General features: G+C 42.4%; 2 protein-coding genes and 1 long non-coding RNA gene across 5 annotated transcripts in view; 2 read left to right on the forward strand and 1 right to left on the reverse strand.

The window, feature by feature from the left end:
* The window catches only part of KDM4C (lysine demethylase 4C), a 190,452-nt gene extending 183,667 nt beyond the window's left edge, over positions 1–6,785 (reverse strand). Inside the window, exon 1 of one of the 3 annotated variants that reach the window (XM_053372018.1) lies at positions 635–1,855. The gene's annotated coding sequence lies outside the window, so the exon portion shown is untranslated. Of the gene's footprint in view, positions 1–634; positions 1,856–6,373; positions 6,477–6,589 lie in introns of those variants that run through there. The other 2 variants (XM_053372017.1, XM_053372016.1) reach the window with 2 other exon arrangements.
* A 215-nt stretch (positions 6,786–7,000) lies between these two features.
* On the forward strand, positions 7,001–15,366 carry LOC128405422 (uncharacterized). Its single transcript, XR_008328305.1, has 2 exons — positions 7,001–7,541; positions 14,833–15,366. It is a non-coding gene; the product is annotated as an uncharacterized LOC128405422 (long non-coding RNA).
* Positions 15,367–19,748: 4,382 nt separating this feature from the next.
* The window catches only part of GLDC (glycine decarboxylase), a 38,161-nt gene continuing 37,644 nt past the window's right edge, over positions 19,749–20,265 (forward strand). The window contains exon 1 of the mRNA XM_053371915.1: positions 19,749–20,214. Coding sequence (XP_053227890.1) covers positions 19,903–20,214 — 312 coding nt within the window. The 5' untranslated portion in view covers positions 19,749–19,902. The remainder of the gene's footprint in view (positions 20,215–20,265) is intronic.

Here is a 20,265-nt window from a genome sequence, read left to right on the forward strand (position 1 = left end):
TATTTACAACCAGAGAAAGGTTTCATTTTTGGAATAATAAATTTTCAGAGTAGTTTTTACAGTTACAGTATATCAAAAATTACCGATTTGGTTATACTATCAGAAATACAAAGAAAGATAATTATGAAATTACTGTGAGGTTTAATAAGTTAACTGTTTATATTTGGACAACTTTTCTGCTCTACTTTATTGGAAGGAGAAAAATAATCATTTCCTTAATAACAATTTATTTAACTAAAGCAATAACATTATAGCATATGTATCCATGTTTGTTAACTGATGTGGTTAAACGTGTTTTTTTTTTAAAAAAGACTGAGTTTTAGCACACATGAAAAACTTAAAATAAATCCTTATTTCCTGATTAATAGCCTTTGGACTATAATGTAACTTAAATAGAAAACTATCCTTAGAAAGACTTTTCCTCCAAAAGCATTTTATTTTAAAAATCTGATTAAAATAAAAAAATCCTAATTTTATTTATTTATTTTTTAATCTTTGATTTTTATCCACCCTGCATAGATATGGCAGAACAATCAGCTCTACCCACCAAATATGCAAACATATATTTATAGGTAGTAGCAGCGCTGTTATCACCCCAGTTCAAACTCAGACTTTAAAAATGGGAGGAAGTTACCTGTTGCCCCTCTCAGGGTTAGATGCAATTATTTCCCAGTTTGCAGGAGATTGAACTGGTGGCAAAAGCTAGCTGTACCAAACTTAAAATAACTTGTCAGAAAGAATAGCAAGCCACACGCCCTCCAGTATAAATGCCTGGCTAGATAAATAAATATAATAGCCACTTAGGTTTAACAAACCAAAAAGCATATGCCATACACTATGTTTAATTACATGCTCTAGTTTCAATCTAGGCAAAGCAGAATATAATGTTACATACTACTTCTCCATCTCATAACAAAGAAAAATGGGCTCCAACTCAGCTACATTTAGTGAAATCTCACGTGTCCAAATTAGATTATGCCAGCTGTGACTTTCTTTCGAACAAGGGAAGGCAAGATCATCACCTTTTGTTGAGCACAAACCTTTGCAACAAAGCTGTCAAGTTACCACAAGCTAACTTTCATTTTCATAGCACAAAAAAAATGAGACAAAAACTTAAGTTTCACTGATTTGACAGCAGATTGACAGTTGCCTGAACATATATTGCATAATGCATTTAGCATACTGTAATATGCACTGGCACATTGCAGCCTAACAGAATGAACAAAAATGTTTTGACAAGTGAAAAATGTCCTCTATTTGTGAAAAACATATTCTAAACATTAGGATCACTGAGCTGTACTGCCAATTGAATAAATTAAACTGTGGGAAATAAAGCAAGTATTAACCTTATCCATGGTGCTAAATGCTTTAGTTACATCTTGACTGGAACACTGGAACATGCTGTAGGTGGGCCTGTCCCTGAAAACCACTTGGAAATTAAAATCACTGAAGAATGCTGCCAGTAAAATCTTGACTGGGCCAAGTGTTAGGACCATGCAACCATTTTAGTCTAACAGCTGCACTGGCTGATGGTTTCTTTCCAAGTATAATTCAAGGTCTTATTATCTTTTAAGGTCTAAACTACTTGGGATCAGCCACTTCAAGGCCCATCTCCTGCAGTAGGCTTGTTATGTGGCAATGCCCCATATGTGAAATTCCCTGCTCCAAGAGACTAAATCAACTCCTCCTTTATCAAGATGCTGCTGGCATCTGAAAACTTTTCTTTTTAAACAAGTTTCTGATTCTGATGCTGTTTAAACTAATCAACTGCAAGCTCTAGCTCTCCGGGTTCCCCCTTTTTACATACAGCTTTTGGTAAAAGACTTGATATTTAGCTGTTTTAGTATGGGGTTGTTGTTATTTTTGTGTTTGCTTCTATATTTCATTAGCTACTTTGAACACCTCCTTTGGAAGGGGAAAAAGGAGAATATTTTTGAAAAAATAAATAAATATTGGCTTGGATAAAAGTCCTGTGTATAAAGAATTTAAAGCACGTATAGGGCAGGCATAGGCAAACTCGGCCCTCCAGATGTTTTTGGCCTACAACTCCCATGATCCCTAGCTAACAGGACCAGTGGTCAGGGATGCTGGGAACTGTAGTTTCAAAACATCTGGAGGGCCGAGTTTGCCTATGCCTGATATAAGGGAACTCTGGATCTCCAGATAGTGGACTACAGCTTCTATTAATGTGGATCACTGGCCATGCTGGCTGGTGCTGATGGAAGGTGGAGTCAAACAATATCAGGAAAGCCTACAGTTCCCTACCTGTGACTTAAAGCATTTGATCTACAGGTTTGCACATCAAACTTTGTATTTTTCAGCAGGAAAGATGACAGAAGCAGAAGTTGCTTATAAACTGAAACAGTGAAATCAATCCCATATGACTGAATTTGTACAGATGCAAGTAAAAGAAGAAAAACTGAATTAGATCTAGATCACACACACAAAAATGAACACATATATGCATAGCATGCTGTACACAGACAAGCAATATTCCACTGGTGCAAGAAGAGATCATTGGTTCTGATGACAGAGAGGGCTTGGACATGTGATTGTATCCAACCAAGTTATAGTCAAGAATAGACCCACTAAGTGAATCATGTATATTAATTTCAATAGGTCTGTTAGAGTATGATCAACACTGCATAGAATCCATGTAGTTTGCATGGTAATGGGGGCTAGCCCTCCACCACAGAACAATATGTCCCATTTGGGACTAAGCTGCAGAGGCTGCAAAGCAGTCTTTGAGAAGAATTCAGATTATAAGCCTGAAAATTGCACCATGGTGCAGGTCATCTTGGGGTGGGATATATTTTTAGATCTTATTATCATTTATGTGGAAATTGTTAAATTTGGCTATGTACTTCTTGATGTGTTATTTATTGTTTACAACTACTTTTGATATATTTGTAACTATGTACCGTATTTTTTGCACCATAACACTCACTTTTTTCCTCCTAGAAAGTAAGGGGAAATGTCTGTGCGTGTTATGGAGGGAATGCCTACGGGTGGCATGCCTATGGATTTTCCTCCTCTAAAAACTACGTGCGTGTTATGGTCGGGTGCGTGTTATAGAGCGAAAAATACAGGTATTTTTTATGTTGCAAGCTGCCTTGAGCATGGTTTTAAATAAAGAAAGGCTGCATACAAATAAAATGATGTATGTATGTATGTATGTATCTCCAACTACTTGTTTATAATTATTGTGCTCAGAGAAGGCATTTCAACTTCAGCAACAAATGTATCTCCACTTCAGTAATACAAAGTTCATTTGCTACTTTTTTTATAAATAGTAGCTGCTTTGAAAGCTCTTGAATGAGAGGCTAGGACACTTCATTCATTCCCAATATAACTAATGTCCCTGAGGTACTCTATAAGCATTTCTTTATTTACATCAGCAGTTTGTAAAATACAAGTGTAAAATGCATCCTGATTATTCCTACCAGGTGCCTCACTGGCATGCCAGAAAAGCAAAACACAGAAGAAAAGTGAAAATTCTAAGAAAAGTGTTGTGATTATTACTTATTAGAAATAACAGCACATTTAAAATAGAATTTTAAGAATCTCAGGTTAATTTATTACAATTCTACCAGGGTCAGACTTTAGTCTTTCAAATTTCAGAGGTGCTCTGTGAGAGGCAAAAATCCCCCACCACCACCTTTTGCTTTCTCTCTAGTTCAATTCACTACGTCAAAGTTGTAAAACCCTGTGGTGCCCCCTAGGCTTGGCACCCAGTGCAGCAGAACCAGTCACCCTGCCCAAAATCCACCTTTGTTTCTACAATGCACTTATTAAGACACATGTGCATCATCACACAGCTCAGACAAAGAACCAAAACCTGTATATGTATATGACATTTTAGAAATAATGCTAAAAATACATCTGAGTGCAAACTCTCACACACAAGTTCCCATATGGGAATTCATAAATGGGGCTCTCTGTTTAGTAAATCCTCAGTCAAGATGTGGGAAATTTTGACCTCCAATTTATTCCAGCTCCAAATTTCAAGTTTATACAACAGTCCTTTGGGTACCTCAAAAAGATTTTAAAGTTTATTTTTTACAATTTTACTGACCACATCCCTTTAAAAAGTTACTGCTCTGCTTTGATCAAATATTCACATTTTAAAAATTCAAACACAGTACTTTAAAAGCATTAGCAACTCTCACAATAATAGACACCATTACTACATTGATTAGAGAAAGGATGATAAAGAACCCACTCAAAGAGAAGTCAGCTTGGAATTTGTTGTGCATTTCAGACATTGCTTTGTTACATTTGACAATTTCTGCAATTCTTTCCCTTGCAAATGAGCCCCATGCTTCTAAAATAATACTATTTTCTAAAACATTTAGGTAACAGAATGATAATAGAGACATTGACTGGCATAACTGTGACTTCATATGCAAGGTTTCAGATCTACATGACCCACATAAAGCAAGCAAAGAAAGAGCATTTCACCACTCCCAGGGGCCCACCGGTGGATGGATTAGCAAAAGGAAAACACATTGCCTTCGTCCTTGTAAAAAGCAATACACCAAAACCCTCGCCCTGCAGAAAGAGAGTGATGCTCAATTCACACCAGCTCAGTTTTCATAAATAAGTAGAAACACTGTTTCTGACTGAGCTTGTACATTATCTGAAGGGTTGAACCTGGATTTTATCAGGGCTGACCCATGCCTGAGGCAGAAGATCCAAACAACACTCCCAAGCACACTCATGAACATACTGCTGAACACCTTTCTCCATTTCATCGAGACTTGTAGAGTGAATTGTGCCCGAAGAACAGTTTTGTCTCCCTCTCATTCTGCCACCCTTAATGGCACCAAAAATAAGCTACCTAAGGTGACTGCCTCAGCCTTCTTAATGATAAAACTGCATCTAGATTTCATTCTTGGCACCTGCCAGTCGCATGATAGCATGATACAATACACGGGAACTAGACTTGCAGAGGAAGAAAAAAATGTAGCAGTTAGCTCAAAATTTTCTTTAAAATTTGAGTTTAGCATTTTTTTTTGGAAAATGCAAGCTCCAAAGAACCATATAAATATATATATCTATTTTAACGGAAGGTTTTTTAAAAAAAACTTTTGCTGGAGTTTTTGACTTTTGTCAGTCTTATATGCACTCCACTGTTTGAGTGGGAGAGTTCTCAGACTATTAAATTGCAGTCCAGGAATGGGTGGAATAGGGGTGGAGCTACACAATTCTGCAGAAGCAAAGTACTGCATCTTGAGAACTGAGAATACACCTGGACAAGGGATTATTTGCATCAGTCAGGTGACAACGTGTATAAAGAAAGTTTGGAAATGTCCTAACAAACAAGTCTCGTGACACTTTTAAGTTTAATAGATTGTGGCATCAAATATTGTGGATTATAAAGTACAAAACTTTGTACATTCGCAAACTAAAAAGGCTCACTGAAAGTTCAATGGTTAGCCATTATGTGGCTTATGTTGATTATGCCATGACTGCTGTTTCAATAATATACCAACAGACCAGATTCTGGTTACACAACATGAGCTTCAGCTACTGTTGGGGGACATCACTAGATAACAATCAATTATCATACTCTGATACAGCTACACAGGAGATGCCATGCTACTAGTTTAGCATACGATAACTTTCAAGCAAGGAATGGGGAACAAAAGGTGGGGTTTTTTAGTTTTTTTACATCTCTCAGTTTCTGAGAATTACAATACGAGATTTTACAACACCAAACATTTCAAAACCAAGAAGGAACCCGCAAACATTTCGCATGAGAGACGCATCTGGAAACTTCTTGCAAAGTCAAGTGTAACAACAGCTGTGGTCACCCAGTTCTGGCAGCTTACACATGACCCTTGGAGGAAGCCTATAGATGACTCAGTACTTTCATTATTCCAGGAATGCAATCTAAAAGTAAACACCGTGATATGTTTCTTTTTGTTGTTGTTTTCTTTTAAACCCGGGGCGAAAGAGCCAGCTGCACCTCAAAAGGGTTGGCTTTCCTGTGCGTGGTGGCCATAGACTCTGAACGATCTGGAAACGAAACCTGCTGTTTGCTGCTGTCCCTTCCTACCCAAGCGGGCATTTCCCAGCATTTTATTCGGTGTTATTTTTATTCTTATTTTTCCTCCCCCATCCACAGGGACACCAAGCGCCTCAACCCTGCCAGAGCCAACTTTGGCCATGGAAGAAGGGCCCGTCGTCCCCCTCCTGGCCAGCCATTCTCCCCACTCCCTGGAGCAGCACCTTTCCCTCAGAGGCCCCCCCTGGGTCTGGGGGGGACTCAGGCCGGCCCACCCTCCTGCCAGGTCCCACGGCGACCTCCACCCAACCCCCAAATATCCCCCCCCCTCACAACACCGGCCCTCGGCGCTGCTCTGCCCACCTTTCCCTGCCCCTCAAGGCGCTCAGCTGCCACAGCAAAGCCTCCTTCCCTCAGGGCCTCCGGAGCCACCTTCTTCCTCCCAGGGCCCCACCCCCGGCAGCCCATCCTCCGGAGACCCCCCCCCTCTCCACCTGTTACTCCCCTCACGAGACGCACGGCAAACCCATCCCCCGCCCGTCCCTCCTATCCACCACCACCCGCCATGCCCGGATATACCTTTTCCCTCCGCCTCAGGCGCCGACGCCGCCTCGCCGAGCCGCTCCGCCTTGGTTCGCCGGGCACGAGGGGGTTAACAGCGCGGGAGAGGGAAGGGAGGGGGGTTGGAAGCGAGGAGCCCTCCTGCTGCTGCTGCTGCTGCTGAGACCTCACCGCACTTCCTCGGAAAGCTTCCGACCGCGGCGGCAACTCTTTGCGCGCGCGCGCTGGCTCGCGCTCGTCCCCCCCTCCCCTCCCCTTTTTCCTCGTTTTGGTGGGGACTTGTTGTTCTAATGTACGCGGAATGACAGCTACGGGCCGCGCACGCGCACCTCTGTCGGCGAAGGGCTTCCTCCTCCTCCCACACCTTCCCACCCACTTTTTTTCCCCTTCTTCTTCTCTCTCTGTCCGCCGCGAGCAAACGCTGTGGCGTCACGTGACGCCAGAACGCGGCGGCGGCGGGGTTTCCTGCCTCGGAGGCCACGTGACCGAAGGAGGCTCGCGACTTGAGGAGGATGAGGCGGGGAATTAGGCGGGGGGGGGTGGAGTGCGGAAGAGAAAGCCAGTGGTGGTGGTGGACGTCGTGGGGTCGCCACGTGGGGTGGGTGTGTTTCCCCCACAACAAGAGTTGGCGGCTCTTTGCTGGGCGCACGTCGTCGTCGTTGTTGTTTCCCTCTCCCACCTCAGAGATCCCCCCCCCCGCGATGGTTTCCTCCTCCCCTCAGCCCGCCCTCCTCCTCATTCCCCCGCAGCCGCGAGAGGGTTAACAGCGCGGCAGACCTTCAAGACTCCGAGGCAAGGGAGCGCGAGCTCCTGTTTGGCAGCAAGAGGCTGTGCGCATGCGTGCGGGATTCGTGAGGTGCCGCTGTAGCCGCCAGTTCGGTTTGGCTGAACCGGCGTGAGGCGCAGCGCGCGGCAGCTGAGTCGGCCGGTGGCGGGGAGAAGAAGGGGGCCCTCGCCCGGTTAGCTGGAGGTGAGAGGCCGGGCAGAGCTGTAGGGGAGGCAGGTAAGAAAGGAGCTCGAAACTCACCTGGCCCAGTCGCTCTGGGCCGGCTTCCAACACACACACGATATATACGATACATATACGATATCTTTATTGTCATTGTCCCATGCAGAACAATGAAACTGAAAAACTACATAAAACATTCAAAATATTATACACACATATTATATACAGTGTGAGGCATAATAAAGTATACAGTTTCCATTCGCTATAAATGGAAACTGTATACTTCATTATGAATCACCTTGTATATAAACCACTCAATAAATAAATAATCCGCAGGGCAGAATTGGAGGTAAACCATATTCCCACGTGCTTTGAAGAAAGTTGAAACTGTTACTCCTGCCCTGTCAATATTGTCATTACTTTGAGGACATAACATTTGCTGCTTTCCTCTCCAGGCATGCAACGGACCCTAAGCAGATCTGGTGACAGCTGCTTAAAATGTCTAATAGAAGGGACAGGGAGCCAGAGATTCCCTTAAAAGTGGCCACATTCTGCGCTGCTGCTAAAAACTAAGGAGACAAGCTCAGAATGACTCTAATGGCCAATGCCTTAACACACATATTTTAAATTAGCGGTTAAGGTCGTCAGTTGCATATTTTAATTGTTTCGTGTCTGTGTTATTTACCATGCTCTAGCTCTAATAAAATTTATAGAGCTTACGGTTTTAACTTATGTATATTTACATGTTCTCTATCGCTGTATATCTCCATATTTCTGGTCTGTGACTCTTAATAAATAAATAAATTCATTCATTCAACACCAAATATTAAAAACTTCCTGATACAGGTGTTTCCTAAAAGTTGTATAGCTATTTATCTCCTTGACATATGATGGGAGGGTGCCACCACAGAGTAGGCCCTCTGCCTGGTTCCCTATAACTTCTGGCACTGAGGGAACTGCCAAAAGGCCTTCGGTCCTAAACAGCAGTGGGTGACCCTTAATTGCGATTAATCCGCCCTCCTTGGACAGCCTCCACACTTCTTAAACTGCCATACCAGGCTGTTCCTGAGGTACGTAAAACTGGGCTGTGTTTTCTCCAGGAAGTTAGCAAATCATTTTAATTAGGGCTTCCTAATTCATTGTTATTAGCACCAGAACATGTGAGAAAATAAGAGAAATGATTGTGCTTTTAAGCATACGCTGAATGATTAACCATAATGACCCTCTTCCCCCATATATTGGGAATCTAGCTTCTAGGCGACAGGGCACCATTTTGGGGGTACATGAATTCATAAAAAATTATACGGCGCTTGTTTTTTTACAAAGGGTTACAGTTGCAGGCTGTTTTATTCCCTGGCGATTCCAGGCATCGCTGTCCACATGCATACACACACACCCCAGTAAGCTAAAGTTTACTGTTATTTGTTATTATTTAACAGAATTGTATCTCACTTGATTGTAAAAACTTCTAAGCAGTTTACATAAAATATGCATTGAAATTATGAATAAAAGTAAGTTTTTTAAAAAGAAGGTAGCCTAAACAAGTCACAGTATCAATAATATCAGTAGTTTAAAATATAATTATAAAATAAGAATACATATTAAAATACACATCAGCTTTACATTTCTGGATAGGCTTACCTAAACAAAAAAGTTTTTAACAAAAATCCAAAACAGTACAGCTAAGAAAAGAGCACTGCTGGTAACAGCGACTGCACCGTACAGGGCTGTTGCTTACCACCCTCATCCCTCCTGCTAGCAAGTGAGTGTGAGTGATTAAGGTGGCTGCAGGGAGCAACCATTGCCTCTGCTTACTCCCAGTGTTCTGCTTGGGCAATACAGTGGTAACTTAAGAATGCTCTCTTTCAGCACTCTGCCCACACTCCTTCTTTTGGTGGCACAACACAAAGAAAACGCATGAAAAATCCTAAATACATTGGATTCCAATGTGGCATGATTTCTAATTACGTTCGTTATTTCTAGCTTCTCGGCTGAATATGTCGTTAAGCTCAAAATATCTTACTTGCTACTCTTATATAAAAAAATTTAAATGCTGAGCTGTGACATTATGTTAATGCCAAAAAACAGCCAAGTGTTTAGAAATCACATTTTTTGATGGTAATAATCCTACCTAACCTTGAACTTCTGTGCCATAACTCCTTTTACAGGTTAGTTTGCAATTGGCACATAGTAAAATTTAGTAGTTCTTCGGGAATACCTTTGAAACTAGTTCTTTAAAGTGTGGAATGTTATTAAGTCTGCTAGCCTGTAATCGAGACAAAAGTGTTTGCCAAATGATGGGTGCATTTGAAAGTGTTACTCTGCAAAAGAAAACTTTCATACTATAAAGTTGCCATTCTCCCTTCCCCCGAAGAATATGTGCCCTTAACAGTTAGTTGCACAAGATGCCTATAATAAACTTTTGCTATCCAGCCTGGAAAGAGTACACCTGTTGACTTTCTACCTGTCATGTAGTTATTAAAGGCACATATCTAAAGGCCTTGCCCACTATATCCATGCTATGGCAACTACGCTCCTCAGATGGGGCATTGTTGTGGGTACCATATGCCTGAGAAGTATGCCTAACCTGTACAAGAAACTAGTGTGGCAGCTCCATCTCAAAGTCAGCCTGGCACCTAGCATGGTGATGTTTAGGTACCTCCCAAAAACATTTTTATTTAAGAAGGCTTTCCCTGAATTGTAGCACAGTTATTTATGGAAGGTCAATTTTATATTTGATGAAATGGTTTTGTTGTTTTGAGAGTTTGTATGGGTAGTTTTATTGTTCTTGGAGTTGTGTTTTTGTGTTTCATTCTGTTTTTACCCCATACTTCTTTGATAGCTTTATGCGGTCTATAAATTTGTTTAAGAAATAAATAAATAAAATTGTGTTTCGGGGGAAATTGGTATACCTTGAGTTTGTAGGAATTAGTCTTTTATCACATCACACATTTTTTAGTTTGGACATATCATGATGATGAGCACAAAAGGGTCAGCAATCAATGAAATAACAATCTCAACAATTTTTATGTTTTTGATAACTTACTTCATCTGTGGATTACTTAATATGTTCTCTTTTGACTTTGGGGGTCAGTTCTGCTACATGAACTATTGAATTTTTTGCTTATAAATTATTTACATGCATTACCGGTAAATCATAACATTGCTCCCTGTACAATTTTTTCAGCCTATTCCAGTTTTATGAGCTTGCCATGATCAGACTCTCTTAACTATAGGATAGTAGAACATGTTCCAGCTAATGTAAAGCACAATGCAGTGTGATATTTAAGCCTTTTTACGTCTTACATGACTGGGACTTAGTTATGAAAAAAATAGTTGTTGTTTATTCAATTTATATCCTGCCCTTCCTCCCAAAGAAGTCCAAGGTGTCACTGCTAACAAGGTGTGTGTTTTTCTGTCTTGTGTGCTAACACAAGATGGCAGTGATGAGACAACAATGGCTACTCTCTATGCAGAAATCGTGATTTAACTTTCAACAGAAAGTAGTTAGTGCCCAGTCATATTCTTACCTTGATTTAAACATATTTAAAAAATGATTTGTAAATTATATCATACATGCAAGCATTTTAATTCTCCGCTCCAGACATGATTATTGTGGATAGTTGCTGAAACTGAACAAAACCTGGTAAGGTTCCATTCTAATGTCAACTGCTAGTTAATGGGCATGAACATTATATATATAAAGTTATAGCTGATGTATATACCACTTTCCTCTTCTAACTCAGTGCCTCCAAAACTGGGATATTTTATATCTCAAGTCATTGGTAACAACTTCTGACTACTGCATAAAAATCAGCAATTAGTTTCAAAGAAAAAGTTTTTAAAAAAGAAGAAGCATGATTTTAAACCTCTTTTCTGTTGAATAATTAGCTTAGCACAATAATATTCATCTTCATCCCCTGAGCTGGGCTAACAGAAATGAACTTTTAATTAAAAAATTCAAGTTAATCGATATTGGAAGTAGCAGTGCATCCGAACTAAGTTTGCTGCTAATTTATGCTATCAACTGTAATTTTATGGATTGGGCTTAGGCAGTATTGCATCGCAATTAAATCCGACCTTTAGAGCTGAACTTTTGTTAGAAATAGGTGTCTGATTATAGCTTGGAGTATACACAAATATGCAGGGCGCTCTTTGAATAGTGTGTTAGCTAATATCACCATGGAGCTGTGCCCTTAGCTCTTAAATAGTTTTCCTGAATGTAATTTGCTGGAACTTCATATGTGGCTGAAAAGGCAGAACACTTTGTCCATACTCAGAGATGTATCGTTGTCATCTTCAGACGCAAAGTGTTGTCTCCATCTTCAAGTGACTATTCAAAAATGATGCACACTAACAATGGTGTAAAGACCAACTAAGTTAGTTCTTGGTATGAGCTTTCGTGTGCATGCACACTTCTTCAGATACGTGCATGCACACGGAAGCTCATACCAAGAACTAACTTAGTTGGTCTTTAAGGTGCTACTGGAAGAAAAAAAAATTTTTTTGTTTTGACTATGGCAGACCAACACGGCTACCTATCTGTAAATGGTATAAAGAGTAAAGAATTTGCCTAGTACAAGTGTCTCTCGTGCTGTGACTGCATTGAGTCTGCGTAATTTTATCTGCGTATAATTTCCATGGACTTGACAGGTGCCAAGCCATGTTTAGTAGAACTGTACTTTTTTCAGTGGGATGTATGGGTGATAGGGAAGGGCTAGTACCTCTGATGGGGGACATATTGTGCTCCTTCTGTGGTAGTTTGTCTGCCTTTGGTCCCTACCCTGCACTCAGCGCTCTCACCTGTGGCTGCTAGAAGCTGTCAGCATGCAACAGCAGGCCCACCCCAGGAAACTGCTTCGACTGGCTGGCTAAACCAGTTGAGGGTAGTCAACAGGTCTCATTCCTCAGCGAGTTAAGGTCTTCCTCTGCCTGTGTTTTTAAAAATTCTCTTGATTACAGTGGTAGCAGGGAACTTGGCAGTGCCTATAATAGGCTTTTGAGAGAGAGAGCGCGCTCTTATGTTGGTCATAAGGAAAAGCTTATGAAGAAAGGATAAATTCGTAACACTTTATTGAACCAAGTTTTCTGATGAAAAAGTGCAATCTTTCAAGCTTCTGGTTTTGTTGCTTGTGAATGTCTACAAACAGCTTGCTGAACTTCTTGCAGAATGTCCTGCACAAATGATTGCACAAAAACTAAATACCCTTTCAGTCATAGCTTCCTCTTCTGTAAAAACTGTGAATACCCTTTCAGTCAGTTAGTGTTACGCCTTTCCTTTTATAAATGATGAGCGCTTCCACTCCTACAAATGTTACACCCAGATCCAAAATGTAGAAGTAATTGTGTTTAGAGTTGAAATTTCTATTAAAGTTCAGTAATATCTCTATTTTCCACCCTGATAAATGGACTATTTTAATTTTGCAGAGCCTGACTGTGAGAAAACTTGTTTCTTAAATGTTTGGCAATTAGAGATTCCCAATTAGGCTTTTGTTAATCAGTGAAAGAGGACATATACAATGTTGTGGTGTAAAGGAATTGGTTATCTAGGTTTCTTCTGCACCACAGTTTTTCAGTGCTGCTGAGGCATTGCATTTTCAAAATTAAGTAGAATCTGAGCTAAACTGGAGCTCTTAATATAGCACAAAATAACTGTATTATGTAGCAACGCTCTTCTTCATGACAAAGATCTCATAATGTAAGTTATTAACAGTTCTCAGTTAGGTTCATTAACTTTGTAGGTTCAGTTTATTGTTTCTATAAACGTAGTGATGAATAGCCTCTTTGACTGCAATCATATTACACACCTAGGAGTAAATCCCATTCAACTCACTGGGGAGTTTGTCCAAGTAGACACTTAATTGCCTCAATGTCGGTTTATGTTCTCATGAAGGGGCATGCTTTAATTACTTGTTTCTCTAATTACAATTGTTATTACTTTGCTTCTCTTCTGCCTCTGCTCTGCAGTAATTCACCGTTCTGCTAAGATTAAATTCAGGAGAACAAGTGAAAGGAAAGTGATTCCTAGCTATAAAAAGGTAAAGGTACCCCTGCCCGTACGGGCCAGTCTTGACAGACTCTAGGGTTGTGCGCCCATCTCACTCAAGAGGCCAAGGGCCAGCGCTGTCCGGAGACACTTCCAGGTCACGTGGCCAGCGTGACAAAGCTGCATCTGGCGAGCCAGAGCCGCACACGGAAACGCCGTTTACCTTCCCGCCAGTAAGCGGTCCCTATTTATCTACTTGCACCCGGGGGTGCTTTCGAACTGCTAGGTTGGCAGGCGCTGGGACCAAGCAACGGGAGCGCACCCTGCCACGGGGATTCGAACCGCCGACCTTTCGATCGGCAAGCCCTAGGCACTGAGGCTTTTACCCACAGCGCCACCCGCGTCCCTATTGATTCCTAGCTATACCCCTTTGTATATAAATCTTCCAACTACTACTACTACTTCCAACTATGACAACTACTACTACTACTACTACTTATTCTTATTAAATTTATATTTTGCCCTTTTTCCCCAAATGGGCAAACACACAGATGGTAAAACATCTAAAAACATTTCCAATGCAGATGCAGACTAAGAAATAGCTCTACTTGAAAGGGTTGTTGGAAGTGGAAAACTTTCAGTAGGCACCAAAAGACAACAGAAATAGTTCCTAATATTTAATGGGAAGAAATTGCAGAAGGAAGATGCCACGACACTAAGGGCTCTATTCTTATAAAATGGTACCTATGGGAGGTCCCCACCGGTAGTTTGTAATTATTGATAGGGATGAGATTATTTATGTTTACTCACATCTACAATATTGAAACTTTCTGTGCCAGTCATCATTAGCAGTTTTACTGACGCTATGGTCTAAACTACGGTGTCTCTTGGGCTTGCTGATCGTAAGGTCGACATTTCGAATTTGCATGATGGGGTGAGCTCCCATTGCTTTGTCCCAGCTCCTGCCAACCTAGCATCAAAAGCATACCAGTGCAAGTAGATAAATGGGTACTCCTGTGACGGGAAGGTAAATGGCATTTCTGTGCACTCCAGCACTCGTCACAGTGTCCTGTCCACATTCTGTCCACATGACCCAGAAAGCTCTCTGGGCAAACGCCAGCTGCCTCAGCCTGAAAACGAGATGAGCACCACATCCCATAGTCACCTTTGACTGGACTTAACCATCTAGGGGTCATTTTTTTCTACTAGTTGTGGTATAAAATACAAAGGATACCCAATGATACCTGTTGTTCGACTGCTTCTAGCCATATGATGATTCGTAACATGGTGCAAAAAAATTTTCCCTTCCTCTTTTCTCTCTTGCAGCCCCACCCCTACTAAAAATCTGCTCCAGATGGTTCCCCAACCCTCCCAAGGAGATTTGGTGGATGTGCAGAAGGCGGCAGGGAGGAGGAAAGGAACCTGAAGTCCTGTTATGCAAGTAGAAGTTCATTCCACTAGCAACTGGGCACAATTGCATATCTTCATTTTTACATAGGTTTGCATCTCCAGCAAATATGTAAAAATCTAGTATTATTTTATAACATGTCAAACATTTCCATAGGTTATACTATACATCTGATAAATTCATGGCAGAGTGTAGTATCATTGTGCAAACTTAAAAAAATTAAAATATTTATTGCTTCTTGCTTTAAGAACTTGTGATTGAGCTTGCTTTTCCCTCCTCCCTGCCATTTCTTTTCCCCTGTATGTTGTGTCTTTTTAGATTGTGAGCCTGAGACTATCTTTCTGTAAACCACTCTTATAGCCTTTTTGGCTAAAGGAATGAGTATAAATGCCCAATGTATTTATTCATGCATATATTAATAAAATTCAACAAAATTGTGTTGCTTATCTGCAGCCATCGTCTTATCTGATGATGTTTATTCTCTATACACAGAATTTTGTCTTAATTGGATCACAACATGCTTTAAAATATGTTTCCTCATTTCACCAAAGCTCTAACCCAACTTCCGCTTCAAAGCCATTTGCATTTTAATTGTTTGTACTATTAAGCTGGTATATCTTATCTTGAGATTGAACTTTACCTCAACTTTCAGCTTTTCTTTACCTTTTACATGTAAAAGGTAACTCTAGTTTGAATATGTTCAGAGGACTGTTACAGATGTAATTCTAAACAAAAAAGTGAGTCTTGAGACTTCACTTAAGGCTAGTGGGTACCACCAATTGGTGGTTGAGATGTATGAAATTTAGGTTCAGATCCCTTTCTGGGCATGAAGCTCATTGAATGCCCTTGAGGATGTCCCTGTCTCAGAGTCCTGTCCAGCAGTGGCTGATTTCTTAAAGCTGGGGAAATTGTGGGTTTTGATGGTTGGATCTCACTGAGCTGGTCATTGTCCTTTGTCCTAGCCCCAGGCTCTAAAGCCAAGACAGTACCCCTCCCAGATGGTCCAGGAAGTGAATGTTCAGTTCCTTATGCATATTAGACTTGGTGCTTGATTTAGAGAGTGCACACTAAGACTCTCTTTCCCTCGCGGAAAGCAGAGCACACAGCTTACAACTCAGCATATTATGGACTCAGGACCGTTGGAGCAATCTTAAGGTTACTGCGATAAGAGCAAAGGTGAACAACTGAAATTTGAGTATGGAGAATGAAATGACTTGTAAGCAAAAGCTATGAATCTGCAATGGTGGATTTTGGGGTCTCAAATTTCATTGGCACCCTGTGCGACTCCAAAATCTGGCTCACACACACACCCTTGCCTTTCATTCTACATCATAGCTGTGGCACCTCCCAGGCTCTGCACCCAGTACAGCTGAACTGGTCATGCTGCCCTATATCCACCTGTGGAATCTCTGTCATTTTGTTCGCATCTGTTTTTCTTAGACTTTTGATAAGCGGGACCAGCAACAATGCAACGTGGAGATCTCCTTTTCAGGGTTCCAGGCAGTCAGACCCTTTTTGTTAGTACTTTACTCCATTTACCACCACCACCTCCCCATTTTTCTGTTTTCTCTCCTCCAGTAGTCACTCAGCATTCTGTGCCCACTGAGCATGCTCAGTTCTCCTTGTGCTATTTTGTTCCCTTGTAGATCCCACCCCCAAGATTATTTGCATTTCTGAAAACCTTGCTGTTTCCCCAGACTTGCTGACCCTTCCCTCTTGTGTATGGATGGTGCCTTTTATATACGTTTTGGCACTTGGAGAGCTGTGTTCACTATTAGGATATATAATGATGATTTTAACAAATGCCCCTTCTCAAAAAGTTGCTTAAATGCTAAGGAAATGCTTTTCTCGATGTATTTTCTCAGGGAACATTTTTAAAACAAAAATAAGTAGATATATTTTACCTCTGGGTAAGAAAAGCAGAACTACGGATCTGCACATTGAGTTTCTCAACCTTCTACTGGCACAAAGCTAGAAATAAGTAAATCTGGCCAAAAGCCCCATTTTATTTCCCAGTAATTCAGGATTGGGCAAGGGGAGTCCTTGTACTTATTGCATAATTGCCTGCAGTAGATAACAAAATTGATAGTAGGCACTGTTAATAGGCAGTGGGTTTTTTTTTATCAGGTGAGCATATTCCTAGCCCATATTTAGCATTAGGTGAGTACTATTTAATTAGATAACACTAAGCAGAGTATTCATAATGCTTTAATTTAGTGTTATACTGTGTGATCTTTTGCCCATAGAAGAGAAGGAGATTAGAAAACTCCCTAATTTCACTCCCATCTCACCATTTCTGATTTTCTTAAATTCTCATTTTGCAATACTTGTTGAGAAAGGCTATCATTTTTAGAGATTCTTAAGAGATGTTCAAGTAACAAAAGCAACTCCATAAAGATAATGGTGAAGCCAGAAAAGCTATGTATTTTGTAATAGATAAGGCAGAAATTCTGTCATTGTAGGCAGGACAGGCTGAGGTCATGGCGAGTACAATCCAATAAATTAATAGACTTTTGGATAAAGAAGGCCAACTTCTAACTTTACTTGTATACGTAAGAACAAATTTTGCCTCCCACTTCTTTTCTGGACATGAAAGGCAAATACACTGCCAATGGATATCCCTGTCAGCATAGCAAGTGCAGATGTCATTACATGATGTAATTCCATTAGCTTTTTTGCAATTCTTTATCAGCTCGCTATTGCGTAGGCAACCCTAAGTACATGCCATCAGCTTGTCTGGATATACGGGCTCATGATCACTTAAGCATTTGTTTGAATAATACTTTTCAACGTATAAAATGTTTTACAATTATTTTCCAAACCTTATGGTACAATTCTACTCCCTTGTAAAACAGGGGTTGAAAGTGACCTGTCCAGCACAATTCAGTTAGCTTCATGGCTATAGGCACTTTAGTGTGACATCTTCCATTCTTTCAAGACTTGGATTCAAAATATCTGCTAAAACCTATCTTGACTCCCTTGGAATATGATCCCTCGCAAGTATTGAGGCTGCTATGGCTGTTCAGTAATTTGTTTCCAAAGCAAGAGAGAGAGAAGTCAAAATAGAAGAGGAATGGTTTCTGAAAACAAAAAACTCAAAAATTCATATGTAAAGGAGATGAGCGTAGACAGATGCACGACAGTCTTATACTAAAGCTCAGTGGAACTTGGGAAGTCAAAGAAAGTGTTGGTAAATTATGACAACTTGTAGTACGTAATAAATGGGACACGGGTGGCGCTGTGGGTTAAACCACAGAGCCTAGGGCTTGCCGATGAGAAGGTCGGCAGTTCGAATCCCCGCAATGGGGTGAGCTCCCGTTGCTCGGTCCCTGCTCCTGCCAACCTAGGAGTTCGAAAGCACGTCAAGTGCAAGTAGATAAATAGGTACCGCTCTGGCAGGAAGGTAAACGGTGTTTCCGTGCGCTGCTCTGGTTCGCCAGAAGCGGCTTAGTCATGCTGGCTACATGACCTCGAAGCTGTACGCCAACTCCCTCGGCCAATAAAGCAAGATGAGCGCCGCAACCCCAGAGTCGGCCGCAACTGGACCTAATGGTCAGAGGTCCCTTTACCTTTAGTACGTAATAAAAAGGATGAAAGTAAATGAGGAAGTTGTTATATAGCAATAATAGCCAAAATAGTGCAACAGGATCATATGCTTTTTTTGAGTATCATGCAATGTGTGAAATGCCCCCTTCTTAAGTATTTTTATTGATTTACTTGCTCTAGTGGGGGCAGCTACCCCCCCTTGGCTATGCCCAGGGTACCCATACAATCCTGTTGGCACCCCATAGCCCACAGTAAACCATAGTAGGTAAGAGTCAGAGTTTGCTGCACTTCACTCTTTTCTGAAAGTCAACCTGGTAACTATTCCTGTGAATTAGCATATACAAATTTGTGTTACAGGTCTGTACCTCAAGCCCCACCCCAGAGCCGTAGCTACTGGGGGGCCGGGTGAAGCCTTCAGAAGAGCTCCACTGAGGCTCCCAGCCCAGTAATTCTCATGGAGGAGTGCCAAACTGGGTCTTTGACCAGGGTGCAATAAAGCCTAGTTTTACCCTTGCGCAGCAGTTCTAAGTAAGAGGGAAAAGTAGGCAAGTGCTTCTTTAAACACAAAACGCTGTCACTCTTCTCAGCTGCTGCTTTTCCCATTTTTTATCTGACCTAAGGGACCACTATGGAAGCGCTTGGTGTTTCCAGGAAGAGATAACGCAGAACAGATTAGGCCGGCAGCAGTCAGGTGGGATTCCAGCCGGGGGGAAAGCTGCTGAAATTGAAGTTAAACTTCACGTAGGGGAAGGAGGTGAAAAGGGGATTGCAGCTAAGAATTCGGAAAGTAAAGAAGGTCGGGCCATTACCGCAGGCCATCCAATTTTATTATAGTAGGGGGAGGGCAGGGGAACGCTAGGGGCCATGGCTGTCAACTTTTCCCTTTTCTTGCGAGGAATCCTATTCGGAATAAGGGAATTTCCCTTTAAAAAACGTTGACAGCTATGCTAGGGGCAGGCACTGAAAACACTGCCTGATGATAAAAGCCCGAGAGCAGCAAAGGCTGATGAGAGAAAGAGGGGGACCCCCCCCGGGGGGTGGTGTGTCGCCAGTGAAACCTGTGAGCGCAGCAGCGGCACTTTGTCCTCCTTGCAGCAGCGGAAAATACGGATGATGCGCTGCTGGGCGAGAACGTGGCTGCAAGCCAGTACCTCGGGTCATTTGTCCTCTGCGCGCTGCTCGGTTCAGGCCATCCTGGGGTGGGTGGGTGAGCGGGAGGGAGCGCTGGCTGGCTCTCGCAGGCGGGGGGGGGGACCAGCCCTCTCAGCAGGTGGCTTCTGCGGGGCGGGGCGAGCGAGCGAGCCCCTCCTCCTCGCCTCGCCATTGGCTATAAGGAGGGCCGGGGGCGCCTGGCCGCCAGAAAGTGAGTCGCAGGTGGTGCCGTCGGGGGAAGCAGCAGCAGGCGCGCAGTGCGAGGGCGCGGCAGGCGAGCGAGGTCACCAATGCAGTCTTGCGTCCAGTGGTGGGGGCGGCTGGTGGGCCGGGGGGCCAGCCTGCACGGACCCCACGGCGGAGCCTTGGGGGGCAAGAAGGCGCCCGGCCGATGGGGAGGACGCCGGGAGCAGCAGAGGCTGGCTGGGGTGAGGAGGAGCAGCAGTGCCGTCGGGGAAAGCGCCGTCGCCGCCGCTGCCGCCTCTCCAAACACCTCGAGGCGCATCGAGAGACTCCTGCCCAGGCACGATGACTTCTCCGAGAGGCACATCGGACCGGGGGACAAAGAGAAGCGAGAGATGCTGCAGACGGTGGGGCTGTCGGTGAGCCAAATCCGGGGGGCTCCCTCTTCTCCCTCTCCCCGCTGATGCGCT

The sequence above is a fragment of the Podarcis raffonei genome, chromosome 17 (assembly GCF_027172205.1).
Source record: "Podarcis raffonei isolate rPodRaf1 chromosome 17, rPodRaf1.pri, whole genome shotgun sequence".
NCBI lineage: Eukaryota > Metazoa > Chordata > Lepidosauria > Squamata > Lacertidae > Podarcis > Podarcis raffonei.